Here is a 24,049-nt window from a genome sequence, read left to right as displayed (position 1 = left end):
AACCCAGCACACCTGTCCGTTATTCTTGAATATTAACATTCCATAGACTCACCGGTTGAAGAAATACGTGTAAATCAGAAGTTTCAACTCCATTTGGTGAGATTACCAGCAACAACATGTCCTCGGTAGTGTGAGGAGAACGGTGGTTGCACCCAGTTGGGGGAGAAAACTGATTATTATATTCCTGTATAAGGTTTCTCTAAACAAAGCTCACTGTTGTGGTGATTATCATTTGTCCCTGATATTTACATGGCAATGGTTTGTAAATAGATTAAAGTGTGAAACCAATGTTTACTACTGTTAGTCTTAGAATTTTTACCAAAGCCAAAATGCATTGCAATTTTAAAATGTCCTGTGTATAATGCCTATCGCTTAGTGCTCCCCTACACTGCTGGAGGAAGACAGAAGCAGCAGCCCTGTAGCTAAGAGGAGACATGAGAGGTCACTGCCCCCCTGGAAATCTCTTTCCCCACCTCTCCTGTAGAAATAAGATGTGTTCCAATTTTTTCCCCTCAGTTTCTGTCTGTTTCCTCAGATGAATGATAATAGTCCTAAAGCTCAGAGTTGTAGTCACAATTCCAGTAGCCCATGAAGGGTGTGTTATTGATTGTGTTTCAGCTAAGTGAGTGTGATGACTGCATTATGTTGCTGCTATAATAAAAGTCACTGGTAAGAAAGTGTGTACAGAAACTGCATCTGCAGGGAGGCATCCAAGGTACATGAAGCGGCAAGTGGGGACATAGGGCTCTGTGCTGGAGTTTCTACAACCAGACCCTGCCTACCTGTTTGAAGGGGGCAGAAGAGAGGAGAAAGTTCCTTTCAAACTGAGAGAGAGGAGAAAGCTCCTTTTGAACATAAGAACATAAGAATGGCCGTACTGGGTCAGACCAAAGGTCCATCTAGCCCAGTATCTGTCTACCGACAGTGGCCAATGCCAGGTGCCCCAGAGGGAGTGAACCTAAACAGGCAATGATCAAGTGATCTCTCTCCTGCCATCCATCTCCATCCTCTGACGAACAGAGGCTAGGGACACCATTCTTTACCCATCCTGGCTAATAGCCATTTATGGACTTAACCACCATGAATTTATCCAGTTCTCTTTTAAGCACTGTTATAGTCCTAGCTTTCACAACCTCCTCAGGTAAGGAGTTCCACAAGTTGACTGTGCGCTGCGTGAAGAAGAACTTCCTTTTATTTGTTTTAAACCTGCTGCCTATTAATTTTATTTGGTGACCCCTAGTTCTTGTATTATGGGAATAAGTAAATAACTTTTTCTTATCCACTTTTTCAACATCACTCATGATTTTATATACCTCTATCATATCCCCCCTTAGTCTCCTCTTTTCCAAGCTGAAGAGTCCTAGCCTCTTTAATCTTTCCTCATATGGGACCCTCTCCAAACCCCTAATCATTTTAGTTGCCTTTTTCTGAACCTTTTCTAGTGCTAGAATATCTTTTTGGAGGTGAGGAGACCACATCTGTACACAGTATTCGAGATGTGGGCGTACCATGGATTTATATAAGGGCAATAATATATTCTCAGTCTTATTCTCTATCCCCTTTTTAATGATTCCTAACATCCTGTTTGCTTTTTTGACCGCCTCTGTACACTGCGTGGACATCTTCAGAGAACTATCCATGATGACTCCAAGATCTTTTTCCTGACTCGTTGTAGCTAAATTAGCCCCCATCATTTTGGAGTGTGTAAGAGAGCATCGATGGGCTAACCAGAACTGGAATGCTCTTGTAGCATCTAGAAGAAACCTTAGATGAGCTGTACACTGTGACTGTGACATAACTGCAGAACCAAGGAGAATCCCTAGAATGGCTGGCAACAGTATTGTGAGTACCATTTCTGTTAAAGCTGAAAAGGCCTTTTGTTTTCTTATAGAATGTATGCACACCCTGGCAATGCTGGTGGAATGGGAGCTGCTATGGACTTTATAGCAAATCTGGATTTTGCAATTGGAAAAATCCATTTTCTCAAGGCAGAGGTTTAATCAAACAGGAAAACTGCTTAGTCCACTTGACTGCAGTGGCTGATGGAAGAAATACTACAGGGCTGGGGGGAAGGGGTTGTTTTGTTTTGATATTTCTTCATTTGTGACACTTAGGGTCTAGACACTCCAAAGGGAGATCTGAGGGCCAGAATCCCACAGAATGTGCAATTGAATCAACTGGTTGTATACAATATTACTATGTTAAAATATGTCAAGCAAGGTCTCTTATGAAAATTTGTAACATGCTGAACCTGTTGGTTATTATGAGATATGTATACAAACATTGGTTATGAGTTTATGTATTTGTGTATATAAACCTGTGCTCATAATTTGTGCTGCAACATTCAGCTACACTTCACTGCAGAGGTGTGAAACAATCAGATACACAGGGGCCACCTCCCCAACCAGACAAGACTAGCCACAAGTACTTAGCATTGTGCAATCCAGAAAAGAGAAGGGTGGACCATTAACATTAATGGGGAAAGCGTTGAAGCAACTTGAAACTGAAAAGAAAACCTTAGTCATGGAAAACTAAAAAAGGAGGGAATTCCCCTCCTTTCCCATCCCCCCATCCGAATAACCATGAGTCACCATGCCAAGAGAGAAAAACCTTTTAAAAACAGGCTTCTCTGCACCTATAAAAAATCCCGTATCATGAGGAAAGCTCCAAAACTTGATGTGGTAGATCCAACATACCAAAAAAATACTTAATTCATGATTTCAGTTTATTCATTTGCTCAATAACTGAATTATTAATTTGATTATGATATTTATTTTACCATAACTTCATTTTAGAGGTGCCACAAATTGCTGCTTTGGTCTCACCCTCACAAATTGAAAGAAAGAGGTACTATTTAAAAACCTTGGCAAAATACTGATAGTCCACTCGGCCACAAAAAACCCATCCCATTTGAATTTTGTTTCTTTTTCACTGTTAATATGTCTGATAGACAGGGCTGGGTTTGTAAACACAAGTAAAGATAGAATTTTCTTTCATCTTAAGAAAATCCCCAGAAACAACATGTCTTGAGTGGTGTAATGAGGCTCATAGCCACCCCACTACACTCCTTTTTGGTAAAATATGGCACTCCATATGCTCCTTACCTCAGTTTCCTCCAAAGGTGGGACCCCTCTGCCTTCACCTAATGGGTTGGGATAGACAAACTGGCTTAGCCTTCTGGACAAGAAACTTAAATTTAACCTCTTCTGGGGTAACAAGTCCAACTACATGTCCAAACAAACAAAAGGTTCTTCCACCACCACCACCCACCCTCCCAGGGATGTCCTCATCCCAATTTCTCAGCTCCTTTTGGGCTATCTTTAAGTTTTTCTCTACTTTGTTAGAGCACTGACTTCCAGGCTGTCTTCCTTGGAGTCCCTCTGACAGTGTACCAGTCACTAGAGTTCCCTACTTCCTGCAGATCCTACTTCAGGACTTTCCATAGGAGACTGACTGCTTCTTATAATTCCTCTCTCTGAGGGTACATCTATCTACACTGCAAAACAAACAAAACAATCCTAAAGCAGTGAATCTCACTCACATCCTGAGTCTACAGATTCAGGCTCATGCTATGGCACTAAAAATAGCCATGTAGATATTCCCGCTCAGGCTCTGAAACTCAGGGAGAGAGGGATGAGTTTCAGAGTCCGAGTGGGAATGTCTACATAGCTATTTTTAGCACTGTGGCGCAAGCTTGAGTCTGTAGACTTAGGCTCTCAGACTCACTGCCGCGGGGTGCAGCATAGCCGGGGCAGCTCCAGGCACCAGCGCACCAAGTGTGTGCCTGGGGCAGGAAGCTGCCGGGGGCGGCCTGCCAGTCACCATGAGGGCAGTAGTCAGGCTGCCTTCGGTGGCATGCCTGAGGGAGGTCCGCCGGTCCCACGGCTTCAGTGGCAATTCTGCAGCGGGGACGCCGAAGGCGCGGGACCAGTGGACCTCCCACAGGCATGCCGCCAAATCCGCGATACCAGCGGACCTCCCGCCGAAAGCCGCCTGCCTGCCGTGCTTGGGGCAGCAAAATACATAGAGCCGCCCCTGAGCATAGACATACATTTAGTTCTCTCAGCCCTTATAGGCTATGTCTACACTACATTGTAAATCTGTGTCAATGGGATCCAGGCTTGTGGCTCTGGTGTTTTGAAGCCCATACTTGAGGATTCACACTGCATTGTAAACCTGGATTTACAATTTCTGGATTCAGGTCTCATTGCCATGCTAATGTGTCCATACTGCACTATGCAGACTGGTTTGGTTCCGTAGCTTGAACTGTGTCCATATTGCAAAATGACAGGGCTTAGACTGAAGTCACAATGGGACTTGGGCTCTGACCTACCCCTTAGCAGGACTTGAATCCAGAGAGCTTGCTGACCCAGATCAGACCGATTTGTGTGTGGATGGAAGGGGGACTTGGGCTCAAACCTGAGTCAGAGCCCAGGCTTAGGATATGTTTACATTGTAAAAATAAACCCTCAGCAGCGAGTCACTGAGCCCAGGTCAACTGACAAGCTCTGGGGCTTGTGCTACAGGGCTAAAATTAGCCATGTAGATAGTCAGACTCAGGCTGCAATTGGGCTCCAAGACCCTCTGCAGTGGCTGTATTAGACACCTACATCCCATGTAACTTCAGGGGACTGCCTGACATGGTGACTCAGTTACTTGTCCATGGTGACAAATACAGCTATCGTGGAGCCCGAACCTGTCCTACCTGTGCAGAGGATGCCATTTTGTTGAGCAAAATGGTGTCCTCCATGCAGTGTGACCTCACACATACAATGCATGGGAGATCACACTGTGCAGAGCTGTGCTCAACAAAATGGTGTCCTCCACAGAGGTAGGAGCCCCAGAATTGAACTTTGCACGGAGCCCCCATTGAACAAACGCTGCCCCCTCTGCCAGAGCCCAGTCTCCAGCCAGAGCCCAAACATCTGCACTGCTATTTTTAGCCCTATGAGCCCAAGTCAGTTGGCCCCGGCTCTCAGACTTGCTGTCATGAGTCTTTTTTCACAGTGTCCAGGTACCTATAACGTGCAGGGTAAACATACCATCTGACATCCAGGTGTTCATCAAGCTCTCACCTGGCCTCATTAGTCCCCACCCCACCTTCTCAGGTTGGGAGGCAACTGATTATGGCACAGGCAGGGCTGGCCCCAATACCCTTTACAGAGGCAATCACCCACATGGTAATATCCCATCACATACAAAAATGTGATTAATAGATCCTTAAATAAAAAGTCTCTGACAGTGATTTGTACACTTGTTAAAATGTCCGAAATAACCCATTCTAAAACATAAGAAACGCTACTTATGCTTATAACATTGTTTGCTCCAGGCCCAGCAGAGTGCTAGTCCCAGATCAGCCCAGAACCAAGGCTTTCTAGAGAGGACCATGGGAATTGTCGGCTGTAGCAAGGCATTCTGGGAAGAAGTGCCTGGAGTGCTAAGAAAGGAGCCTTCCCTCAGAGCAGTAAAAGACTTAGAAAACAGCAGGCCCATCTCGTGGGTTTCTCTAGAAGGAGCTTGGGCAGCAACTAAAGGTGTGTCAGAGAAAGTGTGTGCCAAAAGAGAGGAGAATAGGGCTGGTGGGTTTTATTTTTTGTTTGAGGACTGGAGGGGCTTTGTTTAGCAAGTGCCTTTGAGATGAAGAAGGTGACTTGTGTACTGAAGCAGGGCTTGTGGAAAGCCTAGGGTTAGCATTTGCTTCCTATCAGGGGTCAGGGTTTCCAGTACAGGGAGGTGGCTTGTTTTGCTGGATTTTTGTGACCAGGCTGGCTGTTTGTTATTGGAACTTTGCTACCTCAGAAGGGTGAAGCTCAGTTTTGGTTTGAGGGCCAAACCACTGCTACAGAAAATGGAAACTGAGGCAGGAGCTGCATCACCAGAGGAGGAGGTAAGAGCTCTGTAACAATACTGTTACGTATTTACATATTTTAGACATATAAAGACCCTCACTGTTATTATCCAGACTGCAATCTAAGTGAATGCTGAAGAGAAAGTAAATGTATTTCCAAGTTTCCAAAGCATTAACACATTGACTTCAATATTTGTGCACCACTAAATGTTTTACAGTGAGAAGACAAAGTCCTTGCTCAGAAACACTTTCAGTAAAAATAACAAATATGCAGCATGAGGAAAAATTGAACCTAGATATATAAAGTGTGGTAACAAAAGAAAATGCTCTTTTTAAAAAAATACAAACTGCTTTAAAAATTGCTAATTAAATTCCTTTTCTGAAATTCAGCTTATTTGCAATGTTATTTTCCAACCCTCTGTTTTATTGCAGCTGGGCTATTTCTTGGTCTATGAATGACATTTGTATGTTTTTTAGTGAGAATGTTGGATGTGTTGTATGGATAAGAGAGGTGTTTTGGGCCCAGGAGAGACAGTGTTGTTTCAAAACCCTTCTTCACTTATTCAGCATTAAACAATTAATTGTGGTTCTGGGTTTGCATCTGCTACTGCAGACAAACTCCCATTGCAACATCCAGCTAATAAGTACATTTTAATAGCTTATTAATTGCACATGTTAAAGCATTTGAAACTTAAAAAGTAACACTTCCATTTTAACAACCTCCCTTATTTCTTTTATGTTTGCTGTACGGTGTCTTTTATATTATTTGTGTTGCTAGGACCCTCAGTCATGGACCAGGACCCTATTGTGGTAGGTACTGCATAAACACACAACAACAACAACAAAGAAATCTCTTGCTAATCTATTTAGTTTATACTAAATTTCTAAAAAAACAAGGGGGGGGGGAGAATCCATTATAAATACCCCTGAGCAGCTGAGGTCTGTTCCTTTTCAGACAAAACAAGTCACATCTGAGGAAGGCAAAAGACACAAACAAAAGCTGCAATTTCTGTCTTTCCCACTTGCAAATTAGCTGCTAGGAAGTTACAGGCACAACACAATCTTATTGTGACCTGGCAAACTCTTCTGCATGTGTTAAGGTGTTGATTTTAGCTTGCCTTTTCTTATTGCAGCAGTGTTGTAAAATATAATGCCTTATGTACCTAAGCCAAACTTTTGAGGGAGGCTTAGGTTGGATATTAGGGAAAACTTTTTCACTAGGAGGGCGGTGAAGCACTGGAATGGGTTACCTAGGGGGTGGTGAAATCTCCTTCCTTAGGGGTTTTTAAGGCCCGGCTTGACAAAGCCCTGGCTGGATGATTTAGTTGGTGTTGGCCCTGCTTTGAGCAGGGGGTTGGACTAGATGACCTACTAAGGTCCCTTCCAACCCTGATCTTCTATGATTCTAAGGCAAAAAAAGAGAAAGGAAAGAGACAAAATAAGGAAAAATGAGACAACAGGGTGGCTGGGAAGGATAATAGTAACTCCAGCCATCAATCTGGATGCAGCTGAACCTAATTCAGATAGTGGTATTAGCTGGTGTGCTCTTCTTGGTCAGTCAGGACTAGGGCTAGTCAAAGAGTTTGTGTTGAAACTCTTTTTTAAATGGAAAACTGTGTGTTTGCAAAACATTTTTCACAAAAAGTGTCTGCTTTCTGTGCAGAAACTTAGGTTTTATTTATTTATAAATATATTGTCAAAAGAACATCTGAAAACTGAAATATTTTAGCAAAAAAACAAAATACTTATATTCTGAAATGCCATCTTGATGGCACCTGGGAGTTGTAGCTCAGGTGCTTTGTGTTCCCATTTTTCATTCTGGGTCAGATTCTCCAGCCATACTTCCATTCGCATTATACACTGCTGCCATGGGAGTGCCATGGTGCACTGCCTCCCCTCCCCGGTGTAGTCCAACCAGTGAGCCTTGCCTATAGAGGAGAATGGGGGCATGAAGCACCCAAACTGCAGCTCCCATAAAGCACTCTAGCAGCATTTCAGAACTGAAATATTTGGCCAAATCCCAAAGTATTTCAATTCTGGATTTTGGCCAAATATTTTAGCTTTTTGACAAAAACAAGATAGAGGTTTTTTTAGTCAACGTTTTCCAGCAAAGGGGGGCAGGGAGGGGGAGAGAGGAATTCCAACCAGCTTTATTTGAGACGTCTGTCAGGATGAGGACCATGGAGGTCCAACAAATGGTACGTTCCTGGATCCCAGCTGAGAGATGAACTTGAGATTTTTGCTGCCACCCTCCACCAGTGTATCAAATTTCTTTCCCAATTTTCTCTCTTTCTGGGTCTGGATTTTGGGCAGAGGTTCAGATCATTTTTAATTATATCTGAACCAGTTCTCCCATCCCTACTTGTCCATGGCATGTGTATGCTGTCTCATAATAACTGTCATTCTGGTTAGAAGTTTAAAAGGAACAGAGTAACTGTTCATTGAATCCTAGAAAGTCAGGGATAGAGTTGCTGTTTGATGTCCACCTTCTTCACTGTATGGAGATTATCCAAGTTTTAAAATGTGTGTTTCTTCTAGTGGTCCATCTTCAGTTTCAGCCTCACATCTGACCTTGCATTCTTTATTTTGTTCTTCAGCTTTAAATGTCACGGAGAAAATAAAACCACCCTCAGACTCAGCATTTTCTATTCCTTCGTCAGTGAGATATTTCCCCTTAAACCAGGAAATGTAGATGTCATCTGTATTCCTATATAAAACAGTGAAATGTCACATCCTAACCAGCCTTTGAGTTGCTAGTACTGCACTCTGTCTTAGCCGTCTCTTGACTAGAAGGGCTAGGGCAGTGATTCTCAACCTATTTAACATTGTGGGCTGCATCCAATACTATCTGTATGGCCCTGAGGATGTTACATGGGCTGCAGCTGTGTGCTGATTGGGCTATGGGTTGAGAACCATTTGATTGGGGCCTAAAAAGGATACAGTTGTCATGAAACAGGATTATAAATAAGCCTACATAATGATAAGGCCTCAGAAGCAGGGACCTTCATATTTGCTGTATGTTAGGATATGTTTTGCTGCTCAAGTTGTCATTTTTACATGTCATAATTTTTCTGTTCACGTGTGACTATTGCCTATTAAGCTTACATAAATAAACAGGGGTTTAGGTCCCCAAATCCTATATCTCATGATTGTACTGGAGTCTGGGTCCATCCCATGAGGAAGCCTTGTCTGGTCATGTTCCTTCTCTGGTCCCCATGGGCCTCTCCAGCTGCCTTGCCTGCCATGGACCCCAAAATCCCCCACTGCTACCCTCAAGGAGTTTCCAAAGCATGAAGAGGGCTGATGCAAAGTATTACTGATCAGTGTTAATTTTTGTGTCAGTTCTCAATACATAGATTTGATAGCATAACAAGGCACAGCCTCTCCAGCCATGCCCCTTCCAAGCAAATGAATCCCTGATCCCACAGATAGACCTTCAAGGGCATGGAGGAGAGAATGATTGTCTTCTCTCACTTCACCCAGTAGGCTTTCCATCCCTGTGACTGAAGAGGAAAAGGGGGTGAATAGGGCCATTGTTATGAGATGGGGCTCTGCAGTTTCATCTCAGTTTTAGGTATAATACTCATTTGTTGATGGCTTTGTGTGGTTCTGATTTACCGTCAGAGTAGGTATTCGTTCACAGCTAGTTGAGAAATCTTTAAAGGGGAAAGCAAATACCATGTTACCTATAATATCAAGCATACATTTGTAATGGGGTAATTAACATATCAATGGGAAAGCACACAATGTAAAATTTGTCCTACTCCATGGCATCCTTATCAATATGTTCTCCTCCCCTGTTAGTCAATACAGCTCTGTGATTTCATATTCACTCACAGAGCACATGTGACTGCAGCATATAAATAACTTGCTGTTTCATTTATCTTCTGAAACCTTTTAAACAAGCCAGTTTTTAGCAGGAATATTTTGGGATGTCACCTCTCAATTTTAGTGATTAAAAATAGAAACTGACAAGCCCTTTTCTTTGCCAAGCTTTGAGATCTGTACTATAAGAAAGTGAACATGGATAATTCAGGGCATAGCACTGAGAGCAGAAGGTGGACTAGGGTTTGGAACTGAACTTCCCAAGGCAGTAAAATCTACCTTCATGCTGATATATAGATTCAAATATACTTAGTGCCAGATTCTGATACTTTCCCTCATGTTAACTAGTGCCTTACTCCACACACAGTGCTGTTGAAATCAATGGGAATATTCAACACGAGAAAGGCAAGTAGAATCTGATTTTAGGAATTAAGCAGTTCTGCTCACCTCTGAGGTTCAATTCAAAGGCTCTGTCTATACGGGAGTGAGTTGTTGGATTAATAACCTCACATCTGATCCTTCTCCCTCTGTCAGTTGCATTTGGAGTCAATTTTATTTTACTTGTAGAAAAACATAAACCATTTTCACCAATGTGAGTTTTTATGACATGGTTTTCTTCAGGTAACTTGGCCCAGTTTTTATACCACGCAGATTTTATATCTTTAGGTGCAAACTCCAATATGGAAACTTCAAAACAGACAGCCTCATTAACATTGAGCAGAAACTTCAGGAAGCTTAGCTAAATGAGTGAGAAAGTGTTTCTGACAGTGAAGTAAAAATTTCTGGAAACTAATCAGTATGATTATTAAGCAAAGTAACTAACAAGAAATAGTGTATGCACACTTTTTATGTGCCTTGAGCCGCTAGGCTTTATTTTGCACAGAGCAAGTGCAAAGTACTGCACAGATTAAACATGCTGAACTGAACAGGGAGTGGAGGGGACTGATTCTGCACTGCCACCAAATTACTTCACAGGGGTAAGGCAAAGAGAGGAGTCTGTGGCTAAGAGAATGCGAGGACTATGATTAAACCCCTTGCTCCTCAGACACCTCCATTATTAGCCCAAACCCAAATCTATCTTGACGAAAACAAAACCCGCTGTCTGTCAGAGGCAGAAAACAAGACCTCCAGAAAAAATCTAGTGTTGGGCTATGGCTAATAATAATAAATATGATTTTATATTTATATATATTTCTGGACTTGTGTAGTGCTTTACATTTACAGATATTAAAGCTCTTTACAAAAGAGGGGAAACATGATTATACCCCTTTTACAGATGAGGATACAGGAGGCCAGGGCAGAAAGTCCACCAATGGAGGAGATGGGGTTTGTGCTCCCCAGGAAGGGGGACTGGTCAAGGCACAATTTGATCACTGAGTCATGATTATACCCCTTTTACAGATGAGGATACAGGAGGCCAGGGCAGAAAGTCCACCAATGGAGGAGATGGGGTTTGTGCTCCCCAGGAAGGGGGACTGGTCAAGGCACAATTTGATCACTGAGTCATGATTATACCCCTTTTACAGATGAGGATACAGGAGGCCAGGGCAGAAAGTCCACCAATGGAGGAGATGGGGTTTGTGCTCCCCAGGAAGGGGGACTGGTCAAGGCACAATTTGATCACTGAGTCAGGATATCTCCTTGGCGGTCTTCATTTGTTGGGCTCTCATAGGTCCATGTATAATCTGAATTTGCCCAGGCCAGAAAATATAAAATAGGGACATCAATAGCAGCAACTCTGCCAGCAGCGGCGGCTCCAGGCACCAGTGCTCCAAGTGCCCTGCCAGTCCCTGCGAGGGCAGTAGTCAGGCAGCCTTCGGCGGCGCGCCTGCGGGAGGTCTGCCGGTCCTGCGGATTCAGCGGCGGGTACGCCGAAGCTGCGGGACCGGCGGACCTCCCGCAGGCAAGCCGCTGAAGGCTGCCTGACTGCCGTGCTTGGGGCAGCAAAAAAGCTAGAGCCGCCCCTGTCTGCCAGGCCATACCAAAGATGGCTTCCTACTCACTGTAGGAAACTTACACCTTTGTACTTTACCCTAAAATTAAAAGTGACAGCAGCATTGTTATATATATACCTGGGAGTTTTAGATACACTTTTTGGTTTTGTTTTGTTTGTTTTTGTTATGGGCTTTGTCAAAGAATCCTGTGTTTCACCATGAAACCAATGTGTTTGCCATAATCCAAAGCAGTGGGTGTTAGCAGAATATCAAACAAGCAGGGCCGGCTCCAGACCCCAGCGCGCCAAGCGCGTGCTTGGGGCGGTGTGCCGCAGGAGGGCGGCAGGTGGCTCCAGTGGACCTCCCGCAGGCACGTCTGCAGGAGGTCCAACGGAGCCGCGGGACCGGCGACCGCCAGAGCGCCCCCTGCGGCGTGCCGCCCTGCTTGTGGCAGCGCAATTCCTAGAGCCGCCCCTGCAAACAAGTAGAAAAATCCATTTGTATCCAGCTCTGGCTCCTCCACCAATGAACCCTTCCTGATTATGCCATCATCCTAGAACTAACACAGCTAAATATCTTTGGGATAGAAATCCACGGTTTTGAGGTTAGAGAGAGAGGTTTTCCATATTCGCCATTTTTTTTAAATTAAGAACAATACCCGTAACATTTGGAAAACCTGCAAAGCCGTGGATTTCTATCCCAAAGATATCTAGCTCTGTTGGTTCCAGAATGATGACATAATCATGAAGGGTTCATTGGTGGAGGAGGGGTTTTCCATACTCAGAATATTTTGGATTAAGAACATTTGGAAAACCCGCAAGAGGTTTGGACAAAAATGTGTTTTACCTATTAAAAAAAAAATAATTAAGAATTAAGAAAGCTATTAGAAATGGTATGGTATTTGCCAATGATAGATATAATCAGAGGACAGTGTAAGAATTATATCAAATAGATGATAAAGTTGATAGCTACTACGAGTGATGCTTAGGAAGTAGGAAACCAAGGGTCTGAAGCTAATAAAGGAAAGAGACTGGGCTCTATTGACTGTTGCTGGGAATTTTGTGTTTAGTCATTTACACCAGTTCAAAGTAAGAGTAAAATGATATTATTCTTGTTTGTTAATGTCTAGCACCCTCTGCACTAATGAAATTAAATATACAAGGTGCAGGGCAATGGCAAACTGAGCCCATTGTGTCTTTAGGTAGATTAAAGACATTACAAGAATTTCCAGTCTGAATCTGTTGAGCTTCAACTTCCAACCATGGGATTATATTATGCCTTTTTGTCCTAGAATAAAATCCATCTATTTCCAGAAATCTCTGCCAAACAAGAATAACAGCATTTTACCCCTATTTTGCACTGGTAGGTACTTGTTGTCCATTCAGGTCCTTTTGTTTACTTTCTGTTGCATAAATTAAATAGATTGAGAGTTTAAGACTGTCAGTATAAGGCATATTTTTCCTTAACTCTAATAATTCATGTAGCTCTTTTCTGAGCTGCAAGAATTTGTCAACATCTTTTTTTTAAGCTGGAGACACCAGAAATGGACGCAGTATGCCAGTAACAGATTTCCCAGTGCTGTATACAGAGGTAATACCACCTCCCTACTCCTACTTGATATTCTCTTGCTTATCCGTGCATGGATCATGTTCACTGTCTGAGTTGCAGCGTCACACTGGCAGCTCATGTTCATTTGGTTTTCTATAATTACACCTTTCAGTGTAAATCCTCTTCAGTGTCACTGCGTTCCAGGATAGAGTCTCCCATCTTCTAGGATGAATGGTCATACTTAGATGCATGACCTTGCATTTGGTTGGCTGAAAAGGACTGTTGTTCAAATGAGCACAGCTTATCCAGCGGTCCTGATTGGGCTGCATAGCTGACCTGTTCTCTTCATTGTGTCATTTGCAAATTTTACCTGCAATGATTTTATATTTTCTTCTATGTCATTGATAAAGATACTGACCAGGATTGAGCCAACAACAGATCCCTGCAGGACCCCACTAGAAACACCCCGATAGGATGATGATTCTCTATTTACAATTACTCTTAGTGATCTATCAGTTAACCAGTTTTTAATCCATTAAATATGGGCTACATTGATTTTTTTTGTATAGTTCCCACTTTTTCTATGAGAATGTCATGTGAGACTAAGTCAAATGCCTTACAGAAGTCAGAGTATATTGTATCAACAGTAATCTTTTCTCAACCTGTCATGGACTCACAGATCATGCCCCTCTTGACCCTGTGAGGTCTGTGGGGGGTGCCCCTTTCAGTGAGACAGCCCTTCTTGGGGGTCCACTCCCTCTCGGGGTTAGGCCCCTCCATCTCCTGGAGCCGCACCTCTCGGAGCCTTAGCACACCTGTTCCTTGCCATGGGCCACCTCAGGGAGTCCACTTGCTCTGGACCCCTGGGGCTTCCACCCCCCGAAGGGGATGATGCAACCCTGTTCTCTAGACCAGAGTGCCTCTCAGCCAGCATAATACAGGAGGGTTTATTGAGCATTGAACACAATGCAGGAAATTCTCAAGGCCTCAGGCCTGGCCTCCCTCAACACAGCACATCCTAGTCTCCCCTGCATCCAGGTGGGCTCTGCCTGCTCTCTCTCACCAGCCCAGAGACCCCCCTGCTTCCCAGCTGGGCATCTGATATCACCTCCCCCAAGCCCCGCCTCTGTTCATTGTCTTCTCTCCAGGTAAACAAGATCGTAAACTGGGTTGCCTGGGCCTCCTCTCCTCTCCTCTCTTCTGTCCTCTGACCTGCTCTGGCTGGAACCGGCTGGTTAGGTCACCGGGGTCCTCTCTTTACAGTCCTTTGTCCTCCCACTGTCCAGAACTGGCTGCACTCCTGGGTCTCCGAGTCGTTGGGTCACCAGTCGCTGGGGTGTCCATCCTCCAGGCCATCGTCTGGGGTCCCAAGTTCCCTCTCCAGTCCACTGTAACAACAAACTCCCTCTCCCTTCACCTCATTAAACCAGTAACACCCAGGGACACTGAGTCCCACTCTCTCTGCATGCAAACCATTGGAAAACAAGGAAAAAACAAGACAATCCCCCACTTCATCACACAACCAAATTTGTAATATAAAAAATAAAACACTGTTTGCTTGACAAGACAAATTTTCCACACAAGTATGTTAACTGGCATTAATTATGGTACCATCCTTAAATTCTTTATTGATTGTGCCCCATTCAGCCTTTCCTGACTGATGTTTGCCTTGGATCAATGTCAGGCTAACTGCCCTATAGTTACCTAGGTTATCCCATGTGCCCTTTTTAAACATTGGCATAACATTAGCTTTTTCCCACCCCCAGTCCTCTGGAACTTGCCCACTAGTCCAAATTTGATTAAAAATCAACACATATAGATGGCTCCAAGAGGTCCTCGGCCAATTCTGTTAACACTCGAGTGCAAGTTATCCCATGCTGCCAATTTTAAAACAAGTTTAACTTTAATACTTTTAAATATCCTCTCTTCATAGGAATACATCATCCCACAAATATCCCCATGAGAATTAATGCTGGTGCAAACAGCATCAACTTCTGCTCTAGGCATTTGCCACTCCCATATAATGTGAAGTCCATAAACAGAGAGACCCAGGAGTGTCATGCACAAAGAGCAGACCATTAAATATTAACTTTTTAAAATGAGAGGATAGGCGCGTATAGTTCTGTTGCAATGGATGACTTCAATAGTGAACTCTAATGCATGGTCCTCAGGTTCAGGTGTAAATGTCGCCTGGCTTACTCTGTGGTACAGATTTGTTGCTATATCAAGTTGGGTTTTAATTGCTGCCTGAGTTTTTCACAGCCTCTCATCCAGCGCACCTGACACTGTGCTGGGTGGTAATCTGTCACCTGGCAAAATAATGTGATGGCCTCTCCACTCTCAGGGATACTGAGCTCACATACAATAATAGAGTGATGATTTTATAAAAAGTGTTCACCCACAGGTGATAAAAGACAAACACTCATCATTTTCCTGTGAGAGTTCAATTGAGAGGACTGACCTATCCCCAAAGGAAACTTACACAGCACTTTCAAAAGACAACCCTGGAAGTTTACATTCATTACTCTGCTAGATCCTAAAAGTCATGGACTGAACAGAGACATTGGATTTATGGCTTATTACAACAATCTGTAACCCACTAACCCCTTATTTGTCCTATGACTGCAGAGGTGTTAAGGAGCCATACTATCTTGAATGGTCCCTTATAATATGTGCTAACTACTTATGCTAAACAGTCTGTTCCACCTTTCATCTTGGCTGGGAGTACCTTTCCCAGCCCTGAAGAAAAGTTCAGAGTGGCTGTAAAGCTTGTCTCTCTCACCAACAGAAGTTGGTCTAATAAGGGCTTGGCTACACTTGAGAGTTGCAGCGCTGGGAGTTACAGCGCTGGTCGTACAGCTGTGTATGGAAAGCGCTGGTGTGTGGCCACACTCCCAGCTACCAGCGCTGCAGTGTGGCCACATTTGCAGTGCTGTTGGGAGTGATGCATTATGGGCAGCTATCCCAGTGTTCAAGTGGCAGCAAGGTGCTTTTCAAAAGAGGGGGGTGGGGTGTAGTGTGACAGGGAGCGGGGGAGAGAGAGAGAGTGAATTTTTGGAGCCAACACTGTGTATCAGCTCCCTGCCTTGCAAAATCAGAAAATTTTCCCGATCCCTTACTGCAAACAGCCTGCAGACCAGATAAGCAGCTGCTCCAACGGACTCCCTTTCTCCACCCCGCCCCCGCTGTTTCTCTCGTCAAAAGCAAACTCTCATCCCCCTGCCTGCCTCATTCACAGGGGTTATCTCATTTGATTGTTCACAGTCAGTTACAGATTGATGACAGCAAACAGGAGCTGTGTTTGTTTTTTAGATAAGCAGCTCCCGGAGCCCCGAGTTCACAACAAAACAAAGAGAGGCTGCATAACAAAACAAAGAGAGTAATTTAGTTAAAAGCATTCTGGGATATCTCCTAATACCCTGGAGGCCAATAACAGCGCTGGTGTGTGGCCACACCTGACGAGCAGCGCTGCATCACCAGCGCTGCACTCGTTACACCTCAAGCAGACCAGGTGTACAGCCAGCACTGCAGCCAGGGAGTTGCAGCGCTGGATATGCCTTGCAGGTGTGGACAGTTACTAAGTTGCAGCGCTGGAAAGCCTCCACCAGCGCTGCAACTCTCAAGTGTAGCCAAGCCCTAATAAGTTATTTCTTCACCCACCTTGTCTCTCAAATGTAATGCAAGCTGTCTTACCCAGCAGGACCTCTCCTACATGTGGCATTATTTCCTGAGGTTGCATCTCAATTTTTCCCCCATAGTCTTGGCACTAAGTATAGTTTAGTTTCTGTCTTACTGTTTTAAGTGAAGACCGGATTGTATGTGTGAGACTAATTTGTGCAGGCAGTGGTGGGGGTAGCTGTCACTGTGTTTAGACAGTATTTCTATTTGTCAGGTACTTTGTTCACCTGTACCTCGTCCTAGAAAAGATCCAACTAGGATGACCTGTACTTCGGGCTCCCATCCCTCCTTTTGCCTGTTCTGGCTGCCCTGGCTTCCTGCCCTTCTGCAGTGCTTCTCAATGTAGCTAGGGGAACTTCCCTAGAACTGGGTCTTTGATGTTGTTTTGTCTAATGAGTCCTCTCCATTGACTAATTACAAAACTGCGCCAAAGACATTGCTTCTGCCAGCTTCAAAACCCATCCTATACCCTTCCATGCCTGCTCACTCCAACTCCAAGTGGAAAGCCCAGAGTGGGTGGCAACGGGGCCATGTAAAGAGCCTGCAGAAAGTTTTGCTCTTGGTAAGAGCTAAAACGTTTTCCCCAGCCTCTTGCTATGTTTGCAAATGCAATACTCGGAAAAAACCAGTTACCCAGTGTGACGTTGTGCAGTCTATATGGTTTTATAAAAATTTAATAAGTGAATATAATGTAACTGAGATACCTTACAAGAGACCTTTTGCATTAAGCATATCATTACAAAGCTTATAATCTACTGAGTGTGATCATCCTATTTGTATAAATGTATCATTCTTGTATCTGAAACTAGAAATATGAAATATAACTCTGAGGGCCTATTGTAATTATGTAAAGTGTGGGCCATTAATGGTGGTTTGGAATCTTGAGGACTCCCATTAACTAGGACCATTGTCTGCAAATGACTGTGTTTTACCTGTAAGTCTTCCTGTATATGTGTATGCTGGCAAGTGGGTAATGAGGTCTTGCAGTGTCATGTGATCATGTCACCTGAACTGGAATCCATCTTTAACCTGGTGTCTTTCCATTGAGAAGGAGGGAGTGGGAACTCAGAGAGGGACAAAAGGATTCCCGCCTTATGCAAAAGATATATAAAGGGGTGGAAGAGAACAAGGAGAGAAGAGCCATCATGAAGAATCCCCTAGCTACCACCTGAGCTGGAACAAGAGTTGTACTAGGGGAAAGAATTGTGCCCAGGTCTGGAAGGTGTCCAGTCTGAGGAAAAAACTTACTGAAGCACCTCTGAGGGTGAGATTATCTGTATTCAGTTTGATTAGACATAGATTTGCGCATTTTATTTTATTTTGCTTGGTGACTTACTTTGTTCTGTCTGTTACTACTTGGAACCACTTAAATCCTACTTTCTGTATTTAATAAAATCACTTTTTACTTATTAACTCAAAGTATGTATTAATACCTGGGGGAGCAAACAACCGTGCATATCTATCAGTGTTATAGAGAGCAAACAATTTTTATGAGTTTACCCTGCATAAGTTTTATACAGGGTAAAACGGATTTATTTGGGTTTAGACCCCATTGGGAGTTGGGCATCTGAGTGCTAAAGACAAGCACACTTCTGTGAGCTGTTTTCAGGTAAACCTGCAGCTTTGGGGCAGGTAATTCAGACCCTGGATCTTTGTTGGAGCAGATGGGAGTGTCTCGCTCAGCAAGACAGGGTGCTGGAGTCCTGAGCTGGGAGGGAAAGCAGGGGCAGAAGTAGTCTTGGCACATCAGTTGACAGCTCCCAGGGGGGTTTCTGTGATCCAAGCCGTCACACCCAGTATCTCAGACTCCTGCACAAGGGGAAGAGAGTAAGCTTTTAGGCCCTGCCTCATGCCCGGGGCCCTCTTGGTTAGCCCACAAAGAACACTCTCTTGTGGGAGCATGACAGGTAATCCCCACAAGCACCTAGCAATGCCAAAGTTGCTGCTACAAGCCAGGAGACCCCCATCCAGTTCCTCCCCCCTCCCTTCCCCTACATGCCCTTTGCCAAGGGGCAGCCAAAGTTGGCCCGATCCTTCTCCCCCCTCACCTCCCTGCTCTGCCTTTATGGGACCCATGATCCCGCCTTTACTGGGCTGGAGCCTACCACACAGACACAGGAGCAACCGGCAGCACTGCCTGGCAGAGCCCACTCCCCACCCCATGATCTGAGGTAGGGATGGGGGCTTTGCTGGCCCAGGTCGTGGCAGTGACAGGGCTGAGCGGTTCCCCTTCATTTTCCTCCCTCGGACACGTGCCCCAATAAGGCAGCGCCCTGGGCAGGGCTCGGAGCCAGCAGGTGACTGCTGTGACTATCTAGGGCAGTGACCAGGTTGCAGGCACTGTGTGGCCACCCATAGGTCAGTGCCCCTCGGGCAGCGCCTGGGAAATGTACCCGACTGGCCCGGGCTCTCTGGGGGGCTAATCCCCACTCCGCAGATCGGGAACTGACCCACAAAAATTGGCACCCTCGTCTCCGTGTTTAGGAATTGTAAGGGTTGTCATGCAGTGGCTGGTCAGACACAGCGTGTATATGCTGAACTACTGCTAACACCAGAGAGTGTTAAGAATAGATTTGCAGCCTTTACTGTAACTTTTCTGGCAGTTGTGGCTTTACATCAGACTCTCACCATCATGTGAAGCTCCTTTCTGTTGATTAACTTGCCTCCTTCAAGAGGCAAATAACATGCAAATTATTTCACTTAACTCAGTGATCACCCCTTTGTCATCCACTCCAATTTCATAGGCACAATTTGGTAAAAAGGAAACACCAGATATCTTGCTTTGAATTGTTTCAATTTAATCCAGTTCAAATCTAATCTATACAAAGGATGAGGGGGACAACATTTTTTTTTCTACAAATATTGCACCGGAGAATATGAATTTTTACAACATTGACCAACCTATCCCTTTCCCTGACCCCCCATCCCCAACAATAATATAAAATAAAAATGCGAAATTCAATGTTTACATCTTTTAGAGTATTGGAATTTGTGTCAAAACCAAGTTGAATTAAATTTTCTTTGAATGGCCTTTAAGACAAAATAAAACCAAGTAAGCCTGAAAGTAGTGGTATCCATGACACTTCAGTCCCTGGTACAGCTTTGAAAATCTAGTAAGAGACCCATTTATCACTTTCTGTTCCCTCATTTAGCTATAAACATCATTTTTATTCATACTTATGACCTTGAGAGGCTTCTGAGAAATCAGTACCATGGTGACAAAAATCTGCAGTTGAGATGCATGCTTGAAGTGGGCAATACTTGTTAGTCTTTCCATGCATGAGAAAGCATCCCCAATACAATGTTTCATCCAGGAAACAGCAGAAATGAAAGTAACATGCTACAAGTAATTAAAGCTACAAACATTGCATTTATAAGCATTATTTCGGGCACCCTGCACAACATCTTTTTAAGGCAGAGGGTTCCTGACAGAGGGAGAACTCATAGCGATGCATCATTTTTTATCCTGTTTTTACAAAAAAATACTTAAGTGAATTTAGTACTGGAGAAAGGTGCCAGATTGAGAGCACCGGTAATTGCTCCTGGAACAGATGCTGCATGGGTAGCACAGGACAAGCTTTCCTACATGCCCTGCTAATATGCCAAACCCTGACCTAAAGACTAAACTTTTGAGAGTAAATTCGGTCTCTGTGTCCATTCGCTCCTTGACCTCTTTGCAGACAGTAAAGAAGGGAACCATTTAAGGTGGGCTTTTGTGCAACATAGACAATTGTCCACTAGAAAGTTGGTTAATGTCATGAATGTTTTAGGCCAGACAATTGTCAGTAGGTGACCTTTGACTAGAGCTGGATTTGAGCCAACAATCGAAAGTCTGCCTGTTTCTTGTAAAAATGTGCTATATCTCATTTTTAAAAAAAATCTATTTAAAGAGATTAAATTGGTAACACTGTATGAAAAGAAAACCGACAATGACAGTAGACCCACAGGAGTTGATGCGACAGTGTGCGCTTCTTTACTGGGAGCTCATTCTACGGGTTGGCATAGAGTGATGCAGCTGCAGTATAAAAGTTGAGAGATTTTTGCATGTAGAAAAATGGTGACGCACAACGAAGTGACAAATGAAAACTGGCTTTCCCTGCATCGTTGCGTCAGAGCAGTCACAATAGCTGTGGCAGACACAAAGGTAAGGAAAAGCCTGTGTTCAGCACCTAGATACCACAGCACTTTATTAATACCTTGATGTTTGAAGGTTTGGAATAAAAAATAAATGACTATAAACCTACATAATGCCCAACTTCCTATAAAGCACAAAAATAAGCCACTGATTATTATAATCAATCAGAACATAACTAACTAATGTTGCATTTAGAATAGGATTTGACCAGTGGTGTAGAGTTGGACCATTCTACCCTTAAACGGGGGGACGGGGAGGAATCTAATGTTTGAGTAAAGCAGTTGCTAAGCTTGGAGCATGTGTCTCATAGGGTGCAGGTGTGATTTGTGGCAAATCCAGTTTTATTTTGCATTTAAAAGAAGATCTGTACTGAATTATACATAATTGTACTGAATTACTGGGGATTGAAAACAACTGTGATGGCAGAGACTTAACACCAAGAGAAGCTATTATTATTTGTATTGCAGCAGTGCCTGGGGACCTCAGACAAGGATTACTGTTCCTTCTTTCTGGGTGTTATGCAAACTTATGGCCGGATCACCCCTCTTGCGGTAAAACCCATGTGGAGGAGGGAGCAAATCTTCCCGTTTCCCCTCCTGGACTCCCTCTTGAACAGTGTGGCTGAACTCCTATCTCCCAAGAATCAGCTTACAAACCCAACACCAGGGCCATCCATTGGAGAAGGCCCTGTGGTACATCTGGGGTCCCAGTGCCGCCACCTTGTGTCCTGCCATGCTAGTATGACTCTACCAGACCTGGCTACACCTGTCCCGAACCTCCTTTATGGGGGTGGATTCCTAGCAAACAGTTGGAACTGCAGAAAAGTAATTTGATCTCTGGACAAATAAATCAAATTGATGTAAAAGTAACAAGGAAAGACCAAAGACCTGGATAGATTGATTTGAGGAAAGGTTTAAAGTGTTATACATCTTGGGCAAACTATGAAAGAGGTGAGGTGGAAAGAAACCTACCACTGCTTGAACAGTGTCAATACCAAGGAGGAAAGGAACGGTGGCCTAAATACAATTAACAAGATGAAATGGAGAAAGAAATCAGAACTGATCATCAGAAAAATTATCCTGACAACCGAGCTCCATTAGACCTTGTGGAATTGTTTTCCAAGGAAGAACATAAGTCATTTAAATCTAGATTGGAGAAAGGGAATATGCTCCATCCTGCAGGAAGAAGTCTGCATTAGCAGGGGGGTGAAGGACATCTAATCTCTAAATTCTAAGATGCTACAAAACAAATGTCTGAAAGTTCTTCTGTGGAAAAAAAATACTGCTTGAACTGCTTTGCAAATACCCATCTTTCTTTAGTTATTATGATACATGCTGGCATGCCTCTCTCCAGAACAGAGGCTCACTTTTATTTATTTAAAAGTTGACCCATTCCACACAGTGACATTGTTGGCAGGTAGCTATAGAATGGGAAGGAAATCTGATCCCGATTGGAGGGAGGGATGTGTTTATATAAAAAATCAGAGCCAGCTTTCTACAAAGGGAAAACATTCATGTTAAAGGAATTGGGTTTGGGCTTTAAGATGCTTCCTTTAGGTCTGAAATATGCAATGGATCTTTTTCTACATTTTAGCAACATTCACAGGTAAATCAAATAATTTCTTGTAAAAGCTTGGGTTAGCTTGAAGAAACCAGCTTGATACCAATATCAAAAATATACAGTCATGACATGTGCCCGTTTCAGGGAATTTCATAAAATTATACCGATTTTTAGTTCTCATTAGTTTTACAACAATGTGAAACCAGAGAGACTGTAGCAGTCAGAATGTCATGTGTGAAAAAAAGTTGTCTGAAACATACTGTGGATTTTGAAAGGAAGGTTTTACCATAGGAGGTAGGATAATATGCACAGAAAAAGACCGAGTCCTTTTCTATTTCTCACAATATTTTTTCATCGACCAAAAAAACCCCTAATTTTAATAGCATGCAAAATGTTGAGAGCAGCTAGAAGATAATGAAAGAAAGAGGGACAAGAACATAGTTTTAACAGCCAGTCTGCAAGATGAGCACCCAGCTGCTACACTGGATTCATCTTAACAATGAGGATGGTTCAAAACAACACCCCATTAGTACAGTATTCTGTTTTGAAGGCTTACAGTGAAGTTCGTAGCTATCTGTAAACATGAAAAGTATTCACTGTTCTAAAATTCTTTGCTGCAGTTACATTTTTAAAAGTGCAGATTTCTTTAATCAGAGCAGGTTTTTTTTATTTGGTCTCAAAGGAGAAAAGGATTGGTAGTACTGGAAACTGAAGACCTCCATTCCTGGGCCTAGTTTCCCCAAATTCTGCAGGTTAGTGCTTCTGAAAAGTATTTCTATATGGAACAGGATTGGCTGGATCTCTAGTCCAGTTCTCTGCTTCTCCAGAAAGCGAGTTTCTGATTAATGCCTAACTATTGGTAATAAGGACTTCTGTGCTCCAGGGACTGAGCTGTTGGAGATTTGCTTACAGAAAATGGAGAGATGCTGCTTTTTTGTTATTTCTTCCATTCCTTCCCTCCAACCCCCAACTCCCTTTTAGCCTGCAATTGATCTGCCTGTTATCTTTCTCACTGATGCACTGAAGATTAAATTAATCTAATTTAAACATCAGTTGGGTTTGAATTGTAAAGCTGTAACATTCCCAATGACTTTACAAGTGAAGAAAGTGGGCAGTTCATATTTCATTCTGTTTAAGTCCCCAACCCCACCCCCCAAAATAATAAAGACTGTATAAAGTTGAGGCACAAGTGGTTAAGGGTGAATTTGTACATGATCACTTCCGGCGGCTGCTTCTTGAACTGGTATGTGCCCTGGTGGTAAAGGCTGATCACCTGCAAGATAGTTTTGTGCATTTCCGACTTGGTGTTCCCCAGCTGTAAAACAAAAGTAAGAAACAGTGTCAATCTTTTAAGCAAACTGATCCCAAACTAGAGAAGTCCCTGAAAGAAAATGACAAGATTCCAATGTAGGTGTAGCTGCAATGTGCTTATTGTGAATAAAATGGTCCAGATTTTGCTAATATGACCATTAGGTTCCATAACAGTATTAAACGTCAGATTATAGGCCAGCCTAGCAGTTG

At 43.4% G+C, this 24,049-nt stretch overlaps 1 protein-coding gene across 1 annotated transcript in view; it reads right to left on the bottom strand.

The window, feature by feature from the left end:
• Positions 1-19,610: 19,610 nt before the first annotated feature.
• The window catches only part of NUCB2 (nucleobindin 2), a 56,844-nt gene continuing 52,405 nt past the window's right edge, over positions 19,611-24,049 (bottom strand). Inside the window, exon 13 of the mRNA XM_045013949.1 lies at positions 19,611-23,843. Coding sequence (XP_044869884.1) covers positions 23,722-23,843 — 122 coding nt within the window. The 3' untranslated portion in view covers positions 19,611-23,721. The remainder of the gene's footprint in view (positions 23,844-24,049) is intronic.

The sequence above is a fragment of the Mauremys mutica genome, chromosome 4 (genome assembly GCF_020497125.1).
Source record: "Mauremys mutica isolate MM-2020 ecotype Southern chromosome 4, ASM2049712v1, whole genome shotgun sequence".
Lineage (NCBI taxonomy): Eukaryota > Metazoa > Chordata > Testudines > Geoemydidae > Mauremys > Mauremys mutica.
This window is presented reverse-complemented; position numbering and strand designations above follow the sequence as displayed.